This window comes from Bactrocera neohumeralis, chromosome 2 (assembly GCF_024586455.1).
Source record: "Bactrocera neohumeralis isolate Rockhampton chromosome 2, APGP_CSIRO_Bneo_wtdbg2-racon-allhic-juicebox.fasta_v2, whole genome shotgun sequence".
NCBI classification, from domain to species: Eukaryota; Metazoa; Arthropoda; class Insecta; order Diptera; family Tephritidae; genus Bactrocera; species Bactrocera neohumeralis.
This window is the reverse complement of record NC_065919.1, coordinates 1510838-1537548: the sequence shown is the minus strand read 5'-3', so window position 1 is coordinate 1537548 and position 26711 is coordinate 1510838. Positions and strand designations below refer to the sequence as shown.

General features: G+C 37.5%; 3 protein-coding genes and 1 long non-coding RNA gene across 16 annotated transcripts in view; 2 read left to right on the top strand and 2 right to left on the bottom strand.

The window, feature by feature from the left end:
• The window catches only part of LOC126750882 (uncharacterized), a 124397-nt gene extending 111249 nt beyond the window's left edge, over positions 1 to 13148 (top strand). For 5 of the 9 annotated variants that reach the window (XM_050460649.1, XM_050460644.1, XM_050460647.1 and 2 more), the window contains 6 exons: positions 3359 to 3407; positions 4571 to 4662; positions 8151 to 9744; positions 9809 to 11270; positions 11334 to 11626; positions 12823 to 13148. In XM_050460649.1, coding sequence (XP_050316606.1) covers positions 3359 to 3407; positions 4571 to 4662; positions 8151 to 9744; positions 9809 to 11270; positions 11334 to 11626; positions 12823 to 13010 — 3678 coding nt within the window. In that variant the 3' untranslated portion in view covers positions 13011 to 13148. Of the gene's footprint in view, positions 1 to 3358; positions 3408 to 4570; positions 4663 to 8150; positions 9745 to 9808; positions 11271 to 11333; positions 11651 to 12081; positions 12176 to 12822 lie in introns of all 9 variants that reach the window. The other 4 variants (XM_050460653.1, XM_050460652.1, XM_050460650.1 and 1 more) reach the window with 3 other exon arrangements.
• A 2843-nt stretch (positions 13149 to 15991) lies between these two features.
• On the bottom strand, positions 15992 to 19148 carry LOC126750883 (kelch-like protein 2). The gene is made up of 5 exons (XM_050460654.1): positions 18712 to 19148; positions 18247 to 18580; positions 18083 to 18189; positions 17376 to 18027; positions 15992 to 17319 (listed from the first exon to the last, which is right to left on the bottom strand). Exons 1-5 carry the CDS (start codon positions 18838 to 18840, stop codon positions 16910 to 16912), a joined length of 1632 nt encoding a protein of 543 aa, XP_050316611.1. The 5' UTR covers positions 18841 to 19148; the 3' UTR covers positions 15992 to 16909.
• A 368-nt stretch (positions 19149 to 19516) lies between these two features.
• LOC126767777 (uncharacterized) lies at positions 19517 to 20310 on the top strand. The gene is made up of 2 exons (XR_007669158.1): positions 19517 to 19724; positions 19788 to 20310. It is a non-coding gene; the product is annotated as an uncharacterized LOC126767777 (long non-coding RNA).
• The window catches only part of LOC126767772 (neprilysin-2), a 30281-nt gene continuing 23705 nt past the window's right edge, over positions 20136 to 26711 (bottom strand). For 4 of the 5 annotated variants that reach the window (XM_050485397.1, XM_050485398.1, XM_050485396.1 and 1 more), the window contains 10 exons: positions 25737 to 25870; positions 25245 to 25622; positions 24968 to 25182; positions 24721 to 24897; positions 24289 to 24665; positions 23883 to 23915; positions 21537 to 21946; positions 21212 to 21462; positions 20865 to 21051; positions 20136 to 20797 (listed from right to left, as the gene is read on the bottom strand). In XM_050485397.1, coding sequence (XP_050341354.1) covers positions 20646 to 20797; positions 20865 to 21051; positions 21212 to 21462; positions 21537 to 21946; positions 23883 to 23915; positions 24289 to 24665; positions 24721 to 24897; positions 24968 to 25182; positions 25245 to 25622; positions 25737 to 25870 — 2314 coding nt within the window. In that variant the 3' untranslated portion in view covers positions 20136 to 20645. The remainder of the gene's footprint in view (positions 20798 to 20864; positions 21052 to 21211; positions 21463 to 21536; positions 21947 to 23882; positions 23916 to 24288; positions 24666 to 24720; positions 24898 to 24967; positions 25183 to 25244; positions 25623 to 25736; positions 25871 to 26711) is intronic. The other variant, XM_050485400.1, reaches the window with a different exon arrangement.

Sequence of the window (26711 nt, the reverse complement as noted above, 5' to 3'; positions counted from 1 at the left end):
AAATACCTAAACCAATACCATGCTGCATCAGTGGCTCTGACTCCATGAATCAGGCCGATCAGCCAGGCAAACCCATTCTGAAGCAGAGTAGTGGACCACCTACGCCTGAATCCGTAGATGAAAATATGATAGTTGGACGTCTACACGTCGTTGAGACACAAATTAAGGTGACCACCACCACTCCACCGGCATCACCCACCGTTACAACTAAAACAAGCGCAAAAGCTGTATCGAATCCAAACACAAAGAAAACAAAAAATATATTCGACTTCTTGCGGAAGAATTTCGGACTTGGCGACGACAACACGCCAACGGTTGCCCCAACTGCAGCGAGCGCGACGGGCGATGTAGCACCAGAGACCGATAAAGACGTAGTGAAGGTGGACGAGATAATCACTGTGGAAAACTCAAAATTCTATATACCTTCAGACGACATGCCGCCACCACCTTTACCGAAAACGCCGGCGCCTGTCAATATCGAAATAACAAAGACTTTCACCACGGACGAAATTGTTGAGGAGGGCAACAGCGATCAGGCTTTGGTACAGGAAATCAACGATATGTTAGACGATGAGTTGAATAAGTTAACTGCGGAGAGTGGTGTAAACGTAAGCGAGATTACGAGTGTCGACACTGTCAAATAGGGCTATTATTTATTTATGGTGATCCCTAAGTGGTAATTCTGCATCTGAAATAAATAATACGAATTCGCAAAATTTAAGTAGTTATTTTGTTACTCTTATAGTGAGCTTAATCTTCTCTTAAACAGCGGCTTAAACTTTTTAATGCATATAATGGGTCCGCACCTCAAATTATAACCGCCAGTAAGCTTCAATGATTCCAAGCTAAAATTAAACTCTCTGTATTTCATTTGAAGAAGCTCTTTCCGAAAGCTCTAAAAATCTTTTAACTTCAACTTACAGTATGTTATTTCAAAGTCTCTCAGTTTTCTACATCAACTCACATGAACACTTGCTGGTGTCGTTCAACCCCACTCACATACTCAGTCGTGCGACCACAAGCTCGTTCGTTTCTTTGGCCGAATCTCCTCACTACTTTTCTCTTGTAAATTATTTTCTATAAATGTTTCGCCAAGAACTTTTTATTCGTCTTATAACAGTAAAGCTTTTGTTGCAAAACTCGAATATATTGTGTAATTTCGCGCATTTTTAGAAGCCAAAACTTTTAGAAACCATAGGTTAAACTTGAAAAAATATCAAAACGAAATCTTTATATACTCGTTTTTCTAAAGTACGTCTGCAATAAGTTCTCTTTTTTATTTCATATTTTGTATACATGTTTACCTATCATATGTCGAAGCGCTTAAATTTTTGTCGCATAATCACAATGATTGAATATCAAAATAAATGTATATTATGTAACAGTAAACAAATATGCAACAAAATAAACCGTTTTCATTGTAATTATTTTTCTAAAAACTGAAAAAAGTTTTTTCTTTATTTCACTTTTCACACATTTTCGCATTTTACCCACTTGCTACCAGTCATATTCTCATAAACATTTTCACACACATTTTTTTCCGCATTCCTCGTTTCATTCATTACTACGCTCATGGCAATCAGTGTGTCTCAACCTCTGACTATCAGAAAGCTCTATGGGAGTGGTGAATTCTTTTGAGTCTAAGCTTTTGCGCTTGTTGTGCTTCATTTTTATTTCTTTTTTTTTCGTTTTTCTAAGCTCTGAATGTAACTCTGTGTGCCACGGTTGAAATGTGTGCAGTGAGTAGTTCGAATCGAAATCGGAAAACAGTAAAAACTTGCTAAACAGAACTTCTCAACGCAATAATTCCAAATGAGAATTGAATGTTTCCAATCAAAAATACTCAATGAATGTTATATGTGACCTGGTCTACGGAAAGGGGGCTTAGGTGTCAAAAAAAGGAGAACAATTAATGAGATAACGAGAAACTGACGATTATTTTTAACAGCTTTTCCCAGAAAACTAGTTTTCGCACGACCAGGTCACATATATTAATTTTAAAGTAAGTGATCGAGAACTAGACGAGAACTCATTTACTGCACGCAGTGTGTTCATAGAATCATTTGATAGCTTGTATTTCACTTTTAGATACTGTTTCTGTTTATTTAATAGCCGTTTTGTTAGTACGAGTATTATTTATTGTAATTCATTTAACTTTTGGTGTACTGTATCCTGTTTTCTTCTGTTTAACTTTCTGTTGTTTCGGTTATTATTTTTTCGTAATTAGGTTTTTCAACAATTACAGTTAGTCAAAAATTAATGTATTTTTGTCGGAATAAGTGATTGTATTCAACATTTCTGAATTCTCATTAGCGCAAATTTTCAGTTTATTATCTCGAATCGAAATTTTGAAGATATTTTTCAAATTTTGCGAATATTTTTTCGAACTGCAACAGCCAAAATATCTGGAATTCATGGTTTTAGGATTGATTCTAACATTAAAGACACACAAAGACTATATTAACTTGACAATTCGTTTGACTAAGACAAGTGACAAGTTAGTGAGATCTCTAATAATCAGTTTGAATTGGACATTCGATTCGCAACCAATAAATGCTGATTTTGAGAACTCTGAGATCTTTTAAATGACTTAGGTCTTTTAAATTTCGCTAGCCTACAGTTAAAGCTTCAATAAAATCAGCGCACATCAAAGGTCAAAGTGATTTTTTTGTATATAATTAATTGTATATTTTTTGATTTGTGGATTTTTCTAAAGTGTACTAATCAAGTACTGTACGATTACCGTTAGCTAAATATTACGAAAATTAATCATATATGAATTGAATTATAAGCTAATTGAGTTGCACCTAATTATATGTATATGTACTGCTCATACAAGTACACATACATACACACACGCATATGTGGTCACTCTTATATATGTACTTACCCACTTACAGACGTAGCCTAGAATATAATATTATAACGTATTTTATTGCATACATATATACATATATACGTATCTATAGCTAGCCGTACAAACATATATGAAACCATGCAAACATGTGTATTTCTTGTGTCTCTCTTTACATGCCTGCGCATAACGTGCTCGTTCGCTCGTATGCACGTTCGTTAAACGCCAAAATGTATGCTACAAAACAATCGAAAACAAACAAAACTTTTCTATTATCTGCTACGCTTTAAAATATCAAAAACAAATGCAAATGCAAATTCAACTGTCGCTCGCCCATTGCTCCGACTTCTGCTGCGCCGCATTGTTTTGCTTACAAATAAAATATTTTTGCATTGACCGATTTCTTGCGCCGAAACAAAATATGTATTTATAAAAAATATTCACTCATTTGGTGTATACTTCTGTAAAAATGTCGATTGCTCGCAAATATTTCCGATAAAGTAGTTAAATTTGCATAATTTATGCCAGCAAAAGCTTCTGTGCAATGCCAAAGGTAAGAAATTTGAATGAAAACCGAATATTTGTCTGCTTGTCTCTATCTGTATTTGTGTTATTTGTGTCGTTTTGTCGTTGTCCATTTGTTTTTGCCGCATATTTCCAATTTCTGTTTGGTTTTCGTACAATATCGTCTGTTGTATATTGTCTCACTTGTAAATTATTTGTATTTGCCTGTTTGTTTTGTTGAGTTTGTTTAGTTTGTTGTTGTTTTGTCTGTTTTTCTTTCATTACACTTGTAGCTGCTTTTACGCCTTATTGCATGTCTTTGAAATCGCAATCGCACCATTCTTCATTCTTAGCCCACCCGCACATACATATATACATACATACATATATACTCCTGTATGCTGTCTGCATTTTACCGATTCTCTTTTCAAGCGTCAAATGTCATGTCTGCAGCGCTGGAAATCTACTTAGCGGCTGCACGCATTGAACCTCGGCGACCGTTTAATGCCGCACATGCTGCATTAGCTAAAAGGCGCGTAGCACGAGCCATTACAAAAATAATATAATATAATGTGGCAAGAAACATGACATACGTAAAAGTGCAACATACAATAAATCAGTGCCTAAGTACGGAAATCGGTATACTTTAAAGCTATTGCCTACTGTTGGGCGCATGAGCCGCCTTCATAAATACCACTTGGAAACTTATAGGCGCATTTGCAAATAATACAAAACACCAGCAGCAATAACCTTTCCAGCAACCTCAAAAGCCCATTTACAAACACACACACCCCTTCGGCCACTTTTGCGCTGCATTTCTTGCCGTTCGCACTGTTTTCACTTCATTCTTGTTGACTTTTTGTCGCCGCTAATTTCATTACAATTTACCATATGCTTTTTAGTGTTGTTGCATTTTTCTATTTGTTTTGTCAAATGTCAACAGCGTAGTTGCTTTATCTAAATGCCCATTTAATGGCCCACTGATATAGTTTAGTTCCATCCATGCATTCTCCGCCTCAGTCAGTCGCCATTCAACTGTCGTCGCTGCTGTGCGAATGTAATTCTATTGCTAAATCGCGCGAAACACTCTCAGTTACATACCAAATAACCAGCAGCAGTGTAGTGTCTTCTCTCATTGGCTTGCGAATTTGCAAATATTTGAGATTCTGCCGGATTTCGGGTTAACCTATTAAGTACAGTGTAACATTTTAGGTTTATGTGCAGTAAAGCAATCTCAAGAAACCGTTATATGCCAAAGTTTACAGCGCCTTTCTTCTTTACATGGGATGGATCGCAAACCAATGGTAAGCGGACGTAAAATTAACATTTTATGTGTCGACTTTACTCAGGATATATTCATACGCTTGTGCCACAATCAACAATTAAAGACATCACTTAATCTAATTAGTCACTTTCATTTTATATTATTTCATTACGAATCAAGTTTCCACATATTTGCCATTCTCTTGCTCTCTTCTCTCTTTAAGTGAGCTCATACATATATGCTTTAACATAAATTCACTTTATTATTTTGAGTATTAAGCCTGGTTCACAACATTACAAAATCACAGGAGTTTTCATTCACAAACTCATATATAAAGTACTTCGAACTGGAGAAGGTTCTTTATCAGCAATGTTTGCGAAAACGCAGATGTATTTTACCTTATTCAAGGCAATCAGTAAAATTATCGATATTGGTTCAAAGAAAACAGCGCCTAAGTATATATGAAACAACAGATAGTTATTATTCTCTTACATGCTTTATCTTACGAAATTACAATTTTCAAGAATTTCGATGTCTATTAAGTTTTTTAATGGCCCTAAACTGTACTAAGGATTTTTATTAGCAATTACAATAGACGAGGATCAGTAACTACACCGCCTTTTAGACAGACCTTCACATTATAGATCAATAATTTTCGAAAAAAGATAGATTGTTTAAGGAATCCTAACCTCGTTTAAATTAATGTTTTTCGTTCTATCTTTAACTGTAGAAATATTATTGTATTCACTATGACTTCTGGAGGAGCTTAGCCTCCACCCAAACCTCTTCTGTTTACCGTAAAACCTAATATACTGTGATAAATGTGTTTATTATGTCTTTTCGGAAATTCATCAAATGTAATTAGTTAAAAGAAAGGCACCAACCGTTTCTCACATGCTGATACAAACCTATTCGCACAATATGTACAAGTAGATACCGAGGTATTAAGAACTTTTCATTTAAAAATTTATACTGGTTTCTTATTTATTGCTCTTATCGTGAACACGATAACGATGTTGAATTAAATAAAAATTCTATGAAACTTACAATCTGTTCGCTAAATGCAATAAAATTTAAACGATGAAATCATTTAGATTCCGATAGTAAGTAAGGAAGCCAGCCATTGTGACCAACGAATGATTGTATAGTGAAACTGCCAAGATAACGATTTTATGTTGATATTCATGAGTAACCTCATCTCAGCCGGATTATAGTGACATAATCGCTAAATGAATGTCAAGAACTAAAGGGACAACAACTTAAAACGCAAAAAACAGAATTCACAACACCACAAATCTATCTTTCACCCAGAAATTAAGGCACAAACCCTAATTTTATCTCATAAAAAAGCGAACGCACCTCGGATACCGTCCGGAGAAAACCTCCCAGCAACAAAATCAAGGAAATGATAGACGGGCGAAGTGTTTATGTATGTATTTCATCTGTATTGCTTATACATGCGAAATTGCATTTGTACATGGGTATGTACCCTATATGCTTACATAAGAGTGCTACAAAAGTACATACCGTTATTCGGAGGTAAATATTTTGATTGATTAAAAGCTTTCCCATTTGCGCACTCTGCAGTATTGATTTAATCTTAGCATTTAATTGAACTTATGTGACCCGTTGCCAGCAACAAAAGCAACGGTAAAACTAAGTCTCTACTAATTGGAACGTTTTATAATGTAAACTGGACAAACGAATGCGAAGTAGCTCTTCTTACACTATGTAGTAATAACAAATTTGTTTGTATGTACTTGAAGTGCACCGGAGTTTTACACACAGCAAAAATTTGCAAAATCTTAGATTTGTAAGCAAATCTATTAAATGGTGATTTTGAGAAACTAATCTCAGTTACCTAAATCAATTTAATCTACAAACAAAATGCAATAATAATTACACTGTGCTGCAAAAGTGGAGGAAATTAAAAAGAAAAAAAATGGTCAGAATCAAGCGAATACCTCGATGACGCTCGCGATACCAGCCGTGCATATTTTGATGAAGCATTTTAAGCTATTAGGTTAGGGTTAAATTGCCTCAAACAGTACTTCTTAGAAAATTTTGGTGACAGTTCTCTGAGTTGTAAATAGCTGCATAATATATGTCATTGACATGTCTCTAACAATCATAGGATATGCGGTTATACTTGTCAGTTGTAAGTCTTCGGAGCAATTCGAGCACTCTAACTTGATGGGAAGTAGTTGATAATGAATGAACCATATAACTGCAGCCACAAGTACAATAATAACAGCTCAATTCGAAATCATGATATTTTGCAGAGCACGCTCAAAGCATTTACAATATTTCGGAATCATATTTTTAGGTATTTGAAAGAGGATTGCTTATAAGTATGGTATATTTGAGTGAAACAGAGCATTATCAGTTGGTTATGTCTTCGTCGATTTGGCATTTATTCTCGCTGACTCAGAAACATAATTTCATTTAATTTAATTTATCAACATCATCATATATATAGTACATTCTTTTAATTTATCGGTTGTGTATCTCACGACCTTGCTTGATATATTAATAAACGAAATAAAAATTGTACCCTTTTTCTCATCCAACGTGAATTTTATCTATTACAAATTTTCATTATGTTATATGTAAGCAAATTTAGTTTGAAAATTCTTAATTACATTTGAAGCGAAGCTTTTCTCTTTCTCTCCACTGTTTATATTTATTTCATTGTATGCATCTTTACGCACTTCTTGGTGTTTATCTGTTTTCACACTCTTTTTCTACTCTGTACATATTATTCTAATATTTTCCATTCACGTTGCAGCCGCTTTGATTTAAAGTGTAAATTTCCATATTGATTTGGCGTCGACATATGTAGATACAGACCTACATACATATATGTATGTTTGTAAATATATGTATATATTATATATTTTTGCTTGAATGAAATATGTGCTCATAAGCATTCGCATGCCAATTGGAACAACAACTCATGCCCAACTTTTTATTTTTACTTTTGCATTATTTTTTGTCGCTTTTTGTTGAATTTACCCTGCAAACTATTCATACAACTATGTATTTGTTCGTCCATAACTGCTAATTCAAGGCTTATTTTATACAAACACACTAGTTAATTTATTTTGGTTTTTTGCATGCAACATTAACCCATTAATGGCCGCATGATGACCTGGTTGCGATAATAATTGCAATAATTTAATTTAAGTTTCTTAATTTGCTGAATAAATTAATGGAAAACAAACATGTATTAGACTAACTAACATTGATCTCATGATTTCGTCTTTTTCATATACACGTTTGTACTCATGTGCTTGTTGACTGCTGGCTAATTTGTCTCAAACTATTAAATTGCGATTGAAATTCACAAAAACAAATTGTTAAAATGTCTATGAATATGAATTATGAATTATAAATTGTTGATGTTGGTAACAATAACAAATAAACACAAAAACAATAAATACAAATTTTAATGAAATTGCTGCAAAATTATATCAAACATAAACTCCGCGAAAAACACAACAAAAACATACAACTTTTGGGCCGCAGATCAACGAAGCTCTTGAATTGGCGCTGGAAGCAATTGACAAAGAGACCACATTCACCTTAAATGATACAGCAACAATAAAAACGACAACCAAATCATCCAACACCAATGCAAGTAACCGTACAATAACAACAACAAAACAAGCAACAACAATAGCGACGGCCACAATGTCCACAATGAATGTAGAAACAACAATAACAAACAACAACAGCAACAACAATAATAATGAGGGATTACTATGTGCAAAGGATACTTCGAACAAAACCGACGAAGAGAAGGAACGCAAAAGTAAGCAGCAGCAACAACAACAACGTTTTGATGCAAATACAAATGCTATGAACACTGACAATGACGATGATAATAACGATAATGACGTAAGTGATGATGTTGACGGCAGAACGGAGGAGTTGCGCGAGGCGCTCATCTCGCAAGAACCCATTTACGAGAATATCTCGGCAGCATCTACGCGACAAGTAGATGTTGAAGCGAAGCGAAACATTGCAGCGAGCATGTTGAATGACAACAACAACATAAGCAATAATAATATTCACAAGCAAATGAATCAAATAAATAACAACAATAGTAGTAATAACGAATTTCAGAATTCGTTTGCCAATAATTCGCTAAGTAATGTATTGACTAACAACAGCAATAACAATAGCAGCGGTAGCTTTAGCTCTAGCGATAACAACAACAAAAGAAATCTTGACAATACTTTTATTGAAATAACCAACGCTTACGCTAATGCTACACCTATCACAGCAGCCGCCGGCATAAAAGCAACAACAACAACAGCAAGTTTAATAGAGGCAGCACCAGGCGATTCACTCAGAGCCAGTGAAAACGCCAGTGCTGCCGCAACATCAACACAAATTGCACCAGCAGACGATTTTCAAAATATCACAACAACAACAGCAGCAACAACACAAGAAACTGAAATAAACTCACCAACATCAAACTCTGAAAATTTTTCCACAATCAGCAAACCCGCAGCAGTTGATGCGCAAACCTTGACCAACAACGCAACGACGCTGGTAGAACATGAACCCTACTATCAGGTGCCCAAATCAAGCGAGCCGTACTACGATGCCCCTAAACATTTACGCCCTGTGCCGCTTTACGAGAATATCGAGGTGTTCTACACTGGCTTGGAGAACTCCACATTAGCTAGTGGTACTGGAGCCGCACTTACTGGCGGCTTCAAGCTGGAACCGCCGAAAGAGAAGCCACCGCCGCCGCCAGTCGAGAGTCCGCCACCTTTTGACGATGTGGACAGCATCGATAACACAGACACGTGGTCATCGGACAACACCTACGAAACAATTTCATCGCGTTTGCCTCATGTCAGCGGTTTGGCTACCGACCATCCTTCGCCGCCCATCAAACGCATGAACTCGACGAAACGCATCAAAAAAGAGTTGCGCAATAAACGTTCGAGTTTCTTGGGCATTGACACCACAAACTTGGATGATGAGGAAACTTATTTGGAACTGACAGTGGCACCGCCACCAGATATGGCGCAGCTGTTGCAGGAAGAACGACGTTTGGAAAAACAATTGTACCTGAAGGCAGGTTTGTGCGATAGTTCAGACACAGGTAAGTGATGAAAGCTTTTTATAGATCTTCAAAGCGAAAATATTAAAATATTTACCATCAACAGGTGAGAGTCGCGATTCGGGCGTTTCTGAGAATCATTCACGTCAGAGCAGTGAACATTACACGAACTCATCGGAGGAGAACGATCGACAAATTGATACACCACCACATAGCCTCAAAACCAACGAGCTAATCTACCAGAATGAGTCGCTTCTGACGGCCGCACAGACACCACTGTTACAAACAGTAAAGGGCAACTCAGCCGAATCATGGACTGAGTCCGCCACTGTTGCTGCTGCCGCCACAAAGTCACTGACAGAGGCCACCGCCACCGCCAATGCCAAAATGCTCTCCATCGAGGAGAAAATACGGGAACAAGAAGAAGTTCTGCGTGTAGAACGCGAGCTGCTGCAGCTGGAACAGGAAGAGTTGAAGCGCCAGCGCGAGAACTTGATGCTGCGTGAAAATATGGCACGTCGTGAGCTGCAACATGGCGCCAAAATGCTAATGTCCGCCAATCGGCGTTCACTACAAGACCTAAATGGCGTGAGTATGTCGCTCGCCGGTGGTCTGCCAATTCCGAATGGCGGCCCGACTGTAGCCTACCAAACGGCAGTGCCTCAATATGCCATTGCCGCGCATAATATGCAACAAACGACACAGCAACAATTTGGCACACCACTATTGGCTGCGCAACCAACACAGCAGATCTATGCAAATGTACCAAATCTAGAACAGCAGTACTATCAGGTGGACATTGACTACCGCAAGTCCATGTCCGACCTGCAAGAGTTCTCCAAACGGCATACGCTGCCTCCCATGCCACCAACAAAACCGATGCGTGCCATGCAAGTGGCCACTTCAGCCAATGCGCTGACCGTCAACGGCACCGAGGACTTTATGGCATCGCGGCATGCCTTGAATGCTCAGGCTTTCGGTGGCTCGCTGGTGAAAATAGCCACACCAACAGCGGCACCACGTGGTCACTCGGCCTACCCCAACAATCATCAATACCAACACCAATCAACACAAAATCTGAGCAACAGCAGCGGCAGCAACAACAGCATTAGCGGAGTTCATACCACAATGCCAGCCATACCAAATGGACACGCCGCATTACCGGGCAACATGTCGCGAAACACGCTGCATGCGCTCAGCGCCACACCTAAACCCAAGTACACGGACGGCTGGGTGCAAGTGCAACAACGCAAATCATATGACACGAATCTAGCCAATGATCCAGCTTGGCTTTCGGCGTACCAGCAAAAACGCAAATCCATGCCGGAACCTTATCACGCCTACAATAACCACTGGCTCGTGCAAGAAGCCGAACAAAGACGCATCGCAGAGCAGCACCGACGCGGTGGTTCGACGGCCACAACACCGGTACATCAACAAAATGGCAGCGCTGTCTGTGGCATGAAGTCTTCAACGAGCTCCAACAGCAATGGCAAACCGCTGCCAGATTCCATTATACAAACGCTAACGGAGCGTGTGCAGAGCAAGGGTATCGGTGAACGGAAGAGGTGAGTCTCTACTAATGAAACTATCTATAAAAATTCTAATTCGACAAACCATTCTTCTCTTAGATTTGACAACTACAACAACCAAAGTGCTGCTTTGGAGAAGAGTCCGCTTCATGCGGCCTCCACATACTTCCAGCACCAGCACCAGCACCAACAGCAGCAGCAGCAGATGTCCCAATCTGCAACGCCTACACATCAACGACTTCTCAGCGGCTCGACGCTGACCGCAATGCCACCACAAGTCAATGTGAACGCTTCGCCGGCTCATCAGCACCCACAGCCGCAGCAGCAGCAACAGGACAAAGTGTTGAGTGTCAGTGGCAAGAAGAAGTGTTCACATTGTGGTGATGAATTAGGTAAAATTTGCTACTACGTTGGTTGTGAGTGTTTACATTTGAAATTCCTTAAAAGTAATGAAAATCAAAGTTATCAAAGTTAGTTGGACGGAGCATGCTCATAGTTGGCATTATTGTTTCACTGTTCGAATCACAACTTTAGAAATTATTTGGTTGGCGCTGTGTGGTTGAACATTTCTCATATTGTGTAATGAATTATCCCTCAACATTACTTCCAATGCCCTAGTATCGCTGAATTTTAAGTAATTTTGGTTGCTCCTCAAATATTTTTAATTCCAATTTTAAACGTTACATGTTATTTATGAATTTAGTGTTTTTCTATTATTTTGTCACCGCCATTAGTTAGTTAAATATTTATCGCTATTAATAACACTTTAAGTGATTTTTATGCTTATTGACCATTATTTGAATTTCAATTTAAATATTTTCCTTACATGCCTTTCCGCAAAACGCAGACGCCACCGGCTGCACGGAATCAAGTTGTCGGCACGTGCACAAAGCTCTAAAATATATAGTTTGGGTGTAATATTGACGTCGAATAAAATACATGTATGTTCAAATACGATTTAGAAATACACACTCTGATCTCTGGCGAACATTTTATGTATGGATTAGTTTAGCGCATTTTAAAGCTTCCAGAAATTATCATCTGAACAAATATGGCTCAAGCTTTATCAATAAAAATACTCAATTTTTATTATTGCCTTCAAAATATACCCTTTCGAGTCAAGGTTTCGCGAAGATTTGCGTCATGCGTAGTTCTAACGAGTCTAACGTTAGCGCACTTCGTACCCGGGAACTTTAAACGAGCAGTGTTAAGCGGATCCATACAAGTTTTTGAGAGACGTTTTAAGAGTTTTCTTTTATTTTTTGTTAATAAAGTTGTGGTATTATTCGCACGTTTTCTACGAGCTCAGAACCACTCAAGCTCAATAATTATGGGAAAAATTGCTAAGCCGCACATGACATTTGCAAGATAAATTGTTTTAATATATTATAAAGATTATATATATATATAAACAACAAATTACAAGAAGCAAATCAAGTTCAGATAGAAATAATATAGAAGAGCCCTTTGCTTCATTAATAGTTGAAGAGATTACTAAAAACAACTCACAAACAACAAAACACTTCTATCACCTTCCAGTTGTAATATCTTTATAACAATAACTTTTTTAATTTCCCGCATGAAACAGGACGCGGCGCCGCCATGATCATCGAATCGCTGCTGCTCTTCTACCACATCAATTGCTTCAAGTGTTGCGTGTGTCACGTGCAGCTCGGCGACGGCCTGAACGGAACGGATGTGCGCGTGCGCAACCACAAATTACACTGCCAAAATTGTTACTCCAGCGATGATGGCATCAAATTCAGCTGCGTCTGAGGGCGTCCAGAGGGACTTAGAGGAGAATGTGAAAGCTGCTTAGCCGAGTAGTGGAAATCGTGAATCGTGAGGTTGGTTCATGCTTGTAGTGATCAGCTGCCATCTTTGTGCGGAGTTGTAGAGAAACACATACATACACACATATATAAATAGCCGTTAATGCAAAATCCATAGAGAATTGGAGCAAAAACTCCACAACCGGCATGCAAATCAAAAAACACTGTGTTCAAGCTGGAATTATGAAAAATTATTGAATGTGGAATAATTATCATGTTAATATAGACACATTTTACTGTTAAAATTTACAATTTTTAAAAGTAACGATATTTTCAAAGTTTACATTAAATGAATTTTACAACATATTTAGTATCATAAATGTATGGATGTATTAAAACCTTACGCTAAATGCTTATGAAACAAACTGAAATGAAAACAAAACTGGAATCTGAAGTAACCAATTCTACAATAATTTGTGTATAACGCAATAGATATATACATATACATATATACACAAGCATATCTATACAAATGTGCAGCTATGAATTGTTAAGACTTTTGCTAATACTTTTATTTCGACTATCAAATGTCCATCGCGATCGGTACGCGCTGGCAACTGTCAGTATACAATATCAAAACTATTAAATGTTGAAATCAAAAAAAAACTAGTTGAAAAATTTAACTAATTAAAACACACAAATTGAATACACACACATACATATGTGCGTATGAATGCTTACAGCCGTACACACATACAGCACCGACTGTCATAGTAAATATACACACAGCATATTCGTTAATGTTAATAATCGTGCTAAAAGCAACAAAAAATCTACAAATTTAAGCAGACATATTATGGCTCTTTATGGCAAATCTTTACGCTCTAAATGAATGTTGAATTTGAAAACTTTGATTGTTAATAAATGTTGAATAAAAGTAGGAAACGGTTTTAAGGGCTAAACTAAGTGCTTAAAGCGCGAAAATCCAAAATAAAGTTGAACAAGTCAATTGGCAAAGAATATCGAAATGTGAAAACTATTATAAATAAAGCATTGAGCATCTCTTTCCGCTGAATATACTAAAAAAAATAATGAAAATTAACAAGTGTATGGCTTGTTTGGTTTTTATCGATATTGTAACATATATTAATTAAAAACTTATTTCTTGCATTAATTTTACGATAAAAAGGAGAACATTAAATTGTCACTTTGTATTTAAGCAACTTATTTAACCTTGTGTAATTCGAAAAATTACATGCTAATTCTATGCATATACATACATACACATCTTATTTACTCTGCTATACATATGTACATTAGGTTTAGTGACTTTTGTGTAAATATTTTTTTCGCTGAATATATTTATTTATAGTTTTTATGTGCAACCAATAAAAATAATAAAAACACTAAAATCAAAAAAAAAAAAATTTCCAGCGTTGTTTTCGTGCTTTCAGCAAGTCGTGGATAAAAACGTATTTCTTTATTTTTTATGCTTTTTATTTTGGACAATATTAGCATTTTAAATAAAATTACTGAAATGAGTTGAATGTACCTTGAAATACCTTAACTTACGTAGATGAAAAATATTATTACATTAACATACTTATATAACAATTTAAATAAGCACCAAGTTTTCATAAATTGACCAAATAAAAAATTCTTTAATTGAGATAAGTTTTATACGAAAATTTGCTTACATACATACATACTACGCTGGCATTTCGAAAACGTATTAAGCAGCAAGTTCAGAGGCCAAACAAAAAAATTTAAATATTTAATTCATACAGATGTATTGTATATCGCAAAAATATGGTTTCATGAAATTAAAAAAATTAAAAAAAAATTTGAAAAAGGCAAGTTTGGTAGGATATATCAAGTTTTACTAGCAACATTTGATGAATATAATACTCCTTGCTTTATATATGTATGGACATACACTTTTCTAAGATTTTTTAAGCTTTCAATGTTTATTTTTGTATCTTTTTCTGTAAAAATGTAGCCAATAATTATATTTAAATTTAAAAAAAAAATCGTTGAAATTCTTTTGCAGATTTTATTAGAATAAATATTTTCAAAATCTATGTATTGTATATGAAAAAAAGATGTTTGGATCAATGAAATTTCTCACTTAACTTTTGTTTTATTTAAGGGGCTACACCAGTGTGACGCATGAAAAATTAGGCGGTTTTCGTGAATTTTTTTTAAAGAAAGTACTAGATTGAATGTTTCGACGTTCTAAGGACGTAATAAAGTATAATTTTAGCTATATTAAATTTTTTTTTTTTTTTAATATTGAAAAATAATGGAGTTATGTGCTGTCGGTGGAAGTGCCGAAAAAAGTGCCTCAACTGCTGGCATGATTCCTGTCGAATGAGTAGCTGAAACAAAAAAATTCCAAACGTTTATTAAACTTAAATATATTTTCTAATAATAATAATTTTGAAAAAAAATCGTTTTTTACGAAAAAAATTATCGTTTTTTTAATGTCAGCAATTTTGAAAAATGTCGTTTCGAGAAAAGCGCGTTTAAAGTTTCACTTATATATGTTTGCACCTCTGAGCGGTCGCTGTTTAGAACAATGCCATTCAAAAACTATTCAAGATACGACCTTGCCGATTTCACAGGATATTTTTTGAATACATAAACTATCGAAAAAGCGAAAAAAAGTGTCACACTGGTATAGTAAAAATCTCTTGTAGGCAATGTTGGGCAACATATTTTTTGAAACATGTTGCTAACGAAAATGAGTCTATTGGAATTAGATCAGTTGTCGCATGTTTGACCTTATAAAAAATGTTATGGCCTACTTTCAGGAGCCTTTTTAAATAAACTATGGAGCCAATATTGCGAAGTGTTCTTCGAGCTTACAAAAAACGTAGAACCGAACAATTTTTGTTTGTGGTATTTCGAACTTTAACACCCTTAAGGCAAAAACTAAATGAAAAAAGTTCCATATACACACCTATATTTAATGAAGAGGCAAAATTTTTAGATTTTATGTAACGTTAAAAGATATATTTTTCAAGTTCAAATCCTTAAAGTTACAGAACATTCACTTTTGTCATTATTCATTTCAAAATTCATTCAAATAATTTAATTCTACTATGCTTATATCATGAACATTAGATTAAATTAGAGGTATACCCTGCGACCTTTGATATATTGCGACCTCCTTCCATCTGCATCAGCTCTTCCAACCCAAGTGCTTTTGGAAAGGCTGCTTGGGCTAAGAGGCGACACACAAGACAGTAATCAAATCACTCATACGCCATGTTGGCAAAATCTTTAGCTTCAAAAGCTCTCAAATTATATATGATGAATGTACAAAGATAATATCATAAATTAAAAAAATATAAATTTATGTATATCAGAACTCTTGAAGAGTGTAAACCCGAAAAATGTTAAGAAAACTATTTTCCTTTAATTGCTAAAATTTCAACCTCGACTAAAGAGACGAATCAGTTTTTTGTTAGATGGGCTTTCGTCTAAATAATATATAGGTATATATTATATACATATGTGCATGCGAATATACATAGCTGAGTAAACGAAATAAATAGCTCTAATAGGTGGCATAACTTCAAAACTTCCAAAGAGGGGGATATGGACTGCTTCCTAGAAGAAAATCTTAACGAAGTTTAGTCAAATACCTATGTATGTATATCATATTATGTGTTATTAAGTTTACGATTTTATGAAGAATAGGAATTTAATACTAATTCGATTTTGCGAAGACTTCAAAATCATTTCATCCTATTCAAATGTGATAAACAAAACCGATACCAATATTTATATATCCCTTTGGAACTGTCGTCAACAAACTCAAATAATACTCCGATGATGAAGGAGACTTAGTCCCCACTACCATCATTTTGTAACTGTTAAAACCGATTTTCTGCAACTTTAGAGCCGCAGATAGTTACCCATCTGCAAGCCTGTAGCTGTATCCCATTCTCGTGATTCATCGAATTTAAACTCGCATAGCCATTTGTTCTCCATATCGTCGTAGCGTGCTATGGCCTCACCGGAAACACTATACAGCTTATTGTTCACGACAAATATTTCATAAAACTCGCGCTCCTCCCAGAAGTTGATCACATCCCAGCGGTTGGCGCGCAAGTCAAAGCGTTCCATACAGCTGCCTAGACCCTCACAGCAATAGATGTGCGAACCGATGGCCGCGCTCGAACAATAGCTGTTGACCTCACGCATGGCGGGCATCTCTTGCCACTGACCCACGCGTGGATCATAGCGCTCTACCGAGTAAAGAGAACGATGGTCGGTCTCACCACCCATCACATAGAGTGTATTATCTGCGTAAGGAATTAAATATAAGACAAAATTACATATATTTATACATACCACTAACCACACACTACCGCGCCCATTGCGTTCCGTTTCGCCAGCATATTCTCCCGAAAGGTCGCTTTATTTGTGACCAAATTCAAACACTCCACTGAACAGGTGGCACCTTGCAATGTGTTGCCGCCGAGCGCATACAAACAGCCATTCAATATGACCGACCGGTGGTGCGAACGCTCCATCAGCAACGGATGCAGCTCATGCCACTGATCGCGATAGATGTTGTAGTAAAAACTCTCGCGTGTGCTGCGGCCCACACTGCCACCTTGAGCGTATAAAATATTCTTGTGCGCCGTCAAACTGACGGCGAAAGCTGGACGTGGCAATGGCTGCAACTGCGTCGCCTCGTCGAATGCCATATTAAAGCGTTGCAGATCCGGTTTTCGGCCCATTTTGTCCAACACAAAGATATGCCACTCCATGCTGTCGGCACTGTGCAGCACGTCATGCAGCCAACTCTGACTATCCACGCTCTGCTTGAGAATGGGCAGTGAGCGTGCCACATCAGCCGTTACGCAAGCTGGATGTATGTAGCGCAGCAATGGTGCTAAAATTGCAGTGCGCTCTGTGGGTCGATGTTCAGCCCAACGTGTCAAGCCACAGAGCACTGCGTCGTCGGAATGAACGTAAAGGGCATCGTTAGCCAATATATTACTGAGCTGTATAAGTAAAAATTCAGTCATGACTGCAGTGTTATCAAGCAAGCGCACTTACCTCTAAGAAGGTCATATCCAAGAACTCCTCACTCTGCACTACCTCTTTGAAATGTGTAATAATGTATTGGCAAGCCGAATCCAGTAGCGTGAAATTATTTTGCTTCTCTGAAAGCGAAAACCCTTATATAAAAATCTGTTGTATAACTTGGCCATTTGAGCCACCTGCAAAATGCTTAAAACCCAGACAATTATCAGCGTCTAGCTGCGCGCACATATACTCCGTACACAAGTCCATCAAATGCTCCAGCTGCAGAAAGGCCGCCGTCTCCAGCAACTGTTGCACACAGTCAACATAATTGTCCAAGTGACCGGTGTAGATGAAGTCCACCGCCAATTCTAGACAACGGGGTTCCATGTCGTGTATGTGAACTTCGCTCTGTGAGCTCTCCGGAAAGTTGCCGCCAAACATCGCCTGAAAGTAGGGACTTGCAGCGGCGAGTATATTCCGATGGGCCTTAATGCGCAGATCATCACAAATCAAGCAAACATCCGTGTACTGGAAAAATTCAGTTAAAAATAATTAAGATTTTTATCGAAAGTTGTGAATGAAGGCGTGGCAGTCAATTAACCAAGCGGCTAATAAGGCTTCCATCCACCCCTCTCTGCCACACTTATGACACACTTTACCTGCTCATTTTTACGGAACTCATTAAGTTGCACCAGTAGCGCTTCGGCGTGCTCATTTTGCAACGACTGCGCTGCCGCTAGACGTCCGTTGCCGCCGCCGCCTCCGCCTCCGCCACCGCTGCCGCTCATTGTCCACACCACACAATGCCCACGTCCGCTGAATATGCTGCGACCGTTATTACGGCTATTTGCACCGCTGTTGTTATGGGTATTGCTAAGAATATTGTTTGCACCAAATTTCGCTCTGATTATTCGATTTAATTAGCTGCATTTAATTTTCAATTTTGCGCACAAATTTTTCACTGACCACATAATATATTTTGCTATTCTCTTGACTTCTGTTGCAGCTTCTATTGCGATTGCACACTTTTTGTTTTGCCAGCGTCTCTTTTCGTTGCTCTGTTGTTGATGGTAGTTGCTTTCATTATTATCTAATACTTTCGTTGCCGCTGTCAAACGAAATGTCATAATTATTGGAGTCTGCGCACTGCCGCCGAAACAATGTATGTTCCTCGCATACATAGAATGGAATCGGAGTTGAGAGTGAAGATAAACAAGCCACAGCTGTTCCTTTCCTAGCGGCTGTTTAGCGGTAAATTTAATTAAAGGACATTCTGTTGATAGCCGGCTTAGTGTAGATGCCAGAGAAGCCTTTTAAGGACGTCTTTCTCACCTCCTCCCAGAGGCTGTTTATAAAACCTTTGTAATGCCCAACAGACTTAAGAATAACAGAACATTGGATGAACTAAATCTGATGTGAGAATGGGCACGTTTCGCTGATCTTGGTTTGATTTGGATTGAATACCTCAGGGAATCTAAGTCAACAGCCGGCCAATACATTATGCTACTGTTGAACAACTAAAACCCTCGACCAAGTACTGGTTCAACCATGTCAATATTGCAAGTAGACCCTCGGACTCTCATTCCGGAATCCGTGTCATTGCTGGTGATCACGACTAGGGAGTTTATTGAAACAATATTCTAAGTCAATATGGGAAGAGTGTGATTTGCATGTGATTATAATAAAGAATCACAGTTGTCCCGTGCCTCAAGACAATATACCTTTATCATTACAGACGAAATACCTTTACCATTAGTACTACTTTATGCCACATCAGGATCTGGACTTCAATGGAGAAACTTTTCTAACAGCTGCAGAAGTAAAAATTGTCAAATGAAATGGAGCAGCGTATGACTGAAAGATAGTCTTATACCAGAAGTGTACCAAAGCCAACTCAAGCTCAGAAGCTCATGCAAGGAATTTAGACAAACTTATCAAACGGATCTGCGGGTCAATTGGTTTTCTTATTGTAACGCAAGCATAAAAAAACTTGCCACATAGTTTCAGTTCTTAGCCGAATATAAACCCTGATACGAGCCTAATGATATAAATTCCGAATTCTTCGTAGACCAAATAGAGTTCGTTTAAATTTTTGTGTTTAATTTTATTAAATTTTTTTTACATCTTATAAATTAACAAGTACGCAAATTTCAATTTTTTTAGTTTGAAATGTTGTGATTTCAAAAATCTTTTTTCGATTTTTTCACTGAAACAAGCGTACGCCATTTCACATACAAATGAGTAAATACATACATAAAGTGATTAACTAGGTATATTATTCAATTACATAACGAATGTAATACATTGACAACTTTGTTGTTTTTGTGTAGAAATCGAAAAGTAGCTTCGAAATGCACGAAATTCACTACATTAAAGGAATTTAGCTTCAAAAATAAAGCAAATTGTAACTAAAAGCTAAATACATACAAATACATAAATTAAACAAATTTTACATATTTCTTTTTTCTTATTGGAATATAAAAAACAACACCAAAAATTTCAATGCAAAAGGTTCGCATCATTGCTGCTGCCAGTGTGCGTGTGTGTGAGTGTGTGCGTTTATGTCACATTATCAGCGCTCTTCTACCATTCCTTACCACACTTCGCACTTCTGCACGGGGTTCATTCGGGATCCTTCGGGGCAATTGAAGTCGCGCGCAAAGTCCTTCATGTTGCTGAATGTGCCCATGACGCGGAATTGCGAAGGCGAGTGAACGCCGGTTGTGATGCGCATTTTAAGAGTTTCTGAAAATAAAATTTAGTGTGAAGAAAAAATAGTAATTTCATCTAAAATTCAATTTGAAATACGCACCTTTGCGGTATTTGGCGCACCACGTCTGACCGGCAGAGATCCAGAACATCTGCTCGGGAGTGTAGTCCAAACCGGGTAATTTCGGCTCGGGACCATTCTGTTCCGCCCACTGGCGATAAGCTCGATAGGATTCTTTCACGCCACCATTGTCGGCAATATTCTCACCTTGCGTATTTACGCCATTCAACTGGAAATAAAGATATATGTGGAGTATTAATCTATTATCCATTTGAAACTTATATGAAAATTAATGGAAATGGATCGCACTCAGTCATCTCTCACATATAATAGAAACTGTCTTTATTGATAGATGATTTTACGCAATTTTTTTGTTTTCATTTACTTACATGCAAACCAGTTTGTCCGTCCGTGAAATTTGCATACTGTTCAATAATACACTTTGCCTTGTCCAAATAGGCTTTCTGCGTATCCTCTGCCCACCAGTCCAACAAGTTGCCCTGCAAGTCAAAACGACGTCCTTGATCATCGAAGCCGTGCGTAATCTCATGGCCAATAACGAAACCGATAGCACCATAATTCATGTACTTGGGGCGGGCAGCATGGAAGAAGTGACCTTGCAGAATACCAGCAGGGAATTCTAAAAAAACGAAAACACAAATTTAGCCACGACATAGTGATACCTCTTACAGCACTAGGGCGACGAGAGCTTACGTATGCTGTTCTCGATCGATGAGTAGTAGGCATTCACAACCGCTGGACGTGCGTGACGCATCCAATCTGTCTTGTTCACCGGCAAGCGCAGCTTATTGAACGAATAATCTGTGCCGAAGACATTCATGTTCAGGAAGGACTCAAAGTACTTGTTGGAGTCAATATCCAAATTGCGGTAGTATTCCTCCAATTTCGAATTATCCAACATCTCGTCGGGATAGCCAATGTGTGTGGTCATGGCATATAACTTCTTCTTAGCCTCCTTCTTGGTAGCCTCATCCATCCAGTCGACCTCGCTGAGTATATTGTCGAAGACTCCGCGAATTTGGTGTACCATGTCCAATGCTATAGCCTTGGAGTCTTGCTTGAAATGCTTACGCACATATAGCGAACCGACGGCAATGGCCAAGCTACATCCCCCAAATATGAAGGAGTGAACGATGTGAGCACAATGTCGACAAATAATCGGCGCAAAAGGTTCAACAAATGGTTAACACATGGAGACACGAGTGGGAAAGGGGAGGCATGGTGTGATGTGAGTTATGTTAATCGAACATAATTATGATCACATAATAACGATTTGTGAGCAATGTTTTATGAGCAACGTTGTGGAACGTTCAAGTATAACGATGTGTGTACGATGAGTAGCGATGTGACCACAAGCACGTTGTTCAAATGTTTTATGAAATGGACATAAAAAAGAATAATACATCATTCTGGATTAATTTTTAATTACGTAAATCAAAAAATATGTATAAATAGATTAATAAAACTAAATGTTTCAATTTTTAATTTCTTATACTGAGCATGTTCTGTGTTCTAAAATGAAGGGATCGTAAGGATGTGCGCAGGTTAGTTTGTGACATAAAAACACCTTGCAAAAGCCGATGAAGCAAAAAGTGCAAAAGCTAGTGCATAAATTTTAACGAGTTAAGCAACATAAGAACTATAATTTTAATAAGCTTAGCTTCAGAAAAATTCGCTTGAGAAACAAGCAGCGTGGAAATGCTTGAAATACCAAAGCCAAACTCTGAATGTTTCCGCAATCAAAGAAAAGCGCCCAAGGACTTGCTGGTAGCATATACATAAAATCATATACAAAAATACATAAGGTCATTACTATCCTTAATTTAAAGCAAACGTTATTAGTGGAGCACTTTAAATTATTTTTGGTTTTCAAATAAATTTTTGTTTTTGAGCAGTGGCGATGTCTCAACATAAACAATTTCGATTTAGATTTAAATGAGTGTGAACCTCATGTGAGAGTGTAACTGTACAATTAGACATACTTAAACAGCAGCGAGAAAATTGAAAAGATCGTCTGCAAAATGTTAATGTCTAAGCGATGCATCATTCAAACCTTATGAATATTTTGAATATAGGCAAAAGATAGCAAAGCAATATAAAAGAGCAAAAAGCGTATCGATTAAACTCTGTACCCTTCAACTTCATATTCGACTTCGCGTAATTCGCTGAAAGGTTGAAAGTAGAAACGGACGTATGTTCTTCAATATATTCTTAAGTATGGCAAACAAATTATTGCAAGAAAGCAACTGAATCAAAATAAAGCAAACACAAACGGGCATGCATCATGGAAATGCAATCTGAATTGCTCATAACTAAAGTCTCAATTATTTAATAAGGGAAGAGGTAAGTGAATAAAAGTATCCAAGGAAATAAGTAATAACTAATGTTAATAACACACTTAAAAAATATTTCCATGTCCATCTCCAAATCATCTAATTTCAGTCATTTTTATCTTGAACTTGAATAGAGCCACATTTCATGTACGTTATAATAGAACAGCTTTGTCGGAATGTTCCAGACTCATCGATTATTTTGTAAATTATAAAAAAACGGTTTCAAGCAGTAAACGAAAACAACTCACAATAATTAAGAAAGTTTTCCACCGCGAAGGGATTTCCAAAAGAGTTCGAACCTTAGGGAAACGCTATCAGCACACTTATTAATTAGCGAAACATCACATAGTTTATCAATATCAGAGAGGATGAACGGGCCAACGTGGCCAGTAAAAACCAAGAGGATCTTCGAACAACAAAGTAATTTTTTAGTTTTATCTCCCAATGCCAATGTGATAAGTGGGTTTAGTTCACAGTTTCTTATTTTCTGAATACTAATTGGCTTCAAGGCATCAATTTTCCAACCTTCGAATAGTGTGCTACTAGTGCAAGGTACTAAATGAATGCATGTGTTACCAAAAACAAATTGTGAAGAACTAGTTAAGCCACAACACAAAACTCAACTGAAAAGTGGTGTAAATCAAATCAAATCAAATCAACTGAAACAAAAGTAAGTAAAATTAAATAAATCTATTGAACTTAGTACCCTTCTACTTCATCTTCGCCCTCTTCATCATAGCTGTAAAAAAGCAGAGATAAAACATATACTTATATATTAACATATTCATGTAAAATTTTCAGTCTAAATGAATTTGAACTATGCAAATGCATGGAGCGCACACTTTTCCTGAGGAAACAAGCCAATATTTTTACTACAACAGCAATTAACATCAATGGATAAAGATAACAATCAATTTAACATTTGCAGGGGAATTTACATGCCATTGCGGAAATGCATACACAATTAATTAAGTGCAGCCAAAAGAATCTATGCTACGTGAAGGATTTGCAGCCAATTCAGCAAATGCCATAACTCAAAACGACATGGTTCTACTGGGGGACAACTATTTTCTCAAATATTTTCCAAATCAACTTTCTAAACAACCACCTACCTGCCACTTGCAATATCCACACACTCCTTCCAACGCGCCTCTTGCTCCTGGCGACCCGACAAAGCAGTCGCGTATTGCAGTTGACGCTTGCGGAATTGCTCCGAGAGGAAAACGATCGAAAAGGCGTGTATACGCCACATCATGTAGTTCGCAATCACACGATTTGGTGTACTCTCCAATAGTGGGCCTAACTCTTCAAAGAAACTGGGCACTGAAAGATTCACTGGCTCATCCTCGTCCACTTTAATTTTGTCCGGCAGCAATGCGTTGGTGTAGTCCACCCACTGCACGTAAGGATAAGCTTCTTGCAGCTGCTTCAATGTGCGTATGTTGTAGAGATCGTTGGTGTTGCGGCGCTTCTCAGCTGGCCAGGAAATCTAATGGTCAAACAATTTAGTTAAACTTTCTTTACTTTGCGTGAAGTGAACTCACATTGGCCAAAGCAATCTCGAAATCGAGAGATTCCCGCAACTCACGCTTCGCTGCTTCCTTATCAGCACCAAAAAGCACAGCCATATCGACCATATAGTCATAGTAGGAGCTCACCAATGTCTCGTTGAAGCCTTTGACAAGATATTCGCGGCTCAAGCCAATAGCGGATTGATCAAACTGTAACGGCAAGGAAGAAATGAGAAGTAAAGCAAACTGCAACCACCACAAAGAAACTAAACCAACTCACATCAATAATACGCGTTGTACTGTTCTTCAGATCCACACTGACTGAAAAGTCGATGATGTAGTCCATGCTGAAGCCCATCCTACGGAATTTCTTTACAGTTTCCTGCCAAGACCAGCTGTTGTCTGCGTTCCATGAGTCGCCCTCAATTACCGGCCAGCCGCCGAGTTTTTTGGCAATGTCCGCAATGGGCTTGGCATCCAGCTCCTCAATCAGTGCTGTGGTTAGCGAAATTGAATTGAAGTTAAACTCTAAAATTATAAGAACTACAGGAACTCACATTTGTTCATGCACGCCTTATACAGCGCGTTCGGCAGCTGGTAGTGTTTGGGCTCTGTGGTTGGCCGTTCTTCGACAATAATCTCCTTCAACTGTTCATGTAATTTATCCGAGATCAAAGAGAACGTATTCAACGAATCCTTGTCATCGGGTATTAAATTCTCCTCAATATAAGTACCGCAGACAAATTGATAGAAATCATCGCAAGGTTCGATTTCTGGCTTCATTTTGCTCAGCACCGCTGACGAAGTGTGTATGCATTCGGCTGAGAGGCAGACATCATCCTTTGGTAGTTTCTGTGGTGGCATAAAGACCTCATTATCAGTGGTACGAGTGGAGCCTTGCAGCGCCTCTGGTGGGTTGGTAGATGCCTTGAGTTCTATCGGAATGGAGCAATTGTTAAAATTTCAAAACACTTACTTAATGTAATTATATATAATTTCCGAAATTTATTTTTTTAGCTACAGACAAAAACATGCTTCGTTTCACTCACCTTCCGTCAAATGATTTGAAAGTATAACAGAAACCAGCCCAATCACAAGACCAACCACTGCGATCAACGCAATAATACTGATCAATACCAGGCATCGTTCCAACGTGGTGCGCCTGCGCCACCAATTCGGATTTCTAGAAGATAGAAAAATTGGAAATGCGTTTAAATTAGTATCTGTTAGATTAAGGGCAGCGAAATTAGAAGAATTAAAAATCAATCCATAAAATTTTGATGGTGATCTATTTTCAATCTAGTATTAAAGATTATCAAAGGTTAATGGCATTAAAGTCATACACCAATATTGATTTCAATACAAAAAAAGTATCACTAATTTGCAGAAATTTAAATACCCGTCCCAGGAAAATCAAATTAATTTTTTTTCTCATTCAAAAGTGAAATAGAGTGGTAATAGGTACAAGGGGTGCGAGGGGTGCGAGGCTGGCTTGAGTTGGCGAGTCAAGTCGATTCACGTGTGAATATCTAATTTATGTATCGGAAAATAAACTCCAGCTGCGGCCGAGAGAATTCTTTGTATTACCCTATATTATATTACTTTTGATCTATTGAAGTAAAGCCTGTAAAAATTACTTGTAAGGGACAGTTGAGAGGAAGGGGCGATTTATGCGACATCGGCCGCTTGTTTCTTGAGTCATTTGTGGCCAATTTTTCTATCGGTTGTTTTTCATCACTTCTGTTTACTATTTTCAGATTTCTCTTTCCTTTCGTATTTTGAAAACTATTTGCTAAAACAATCTTGTAAATGGCATTGCTAAGAAAAACAACCAAATTAAAAGTCTTACTTTGACTTTTCACAAATCGTCAATCCACTGTTCATTAATCATGACGCACTGAAATTTATCTTAATTAGTCGAGATTAGTTGAGAGCTCTGCTGATGCCTAACAGAAGCAACAGGCGTGCACTCGCACACTTCACACATTTCAACGCACACTCCCATACACACCCATATATGTATT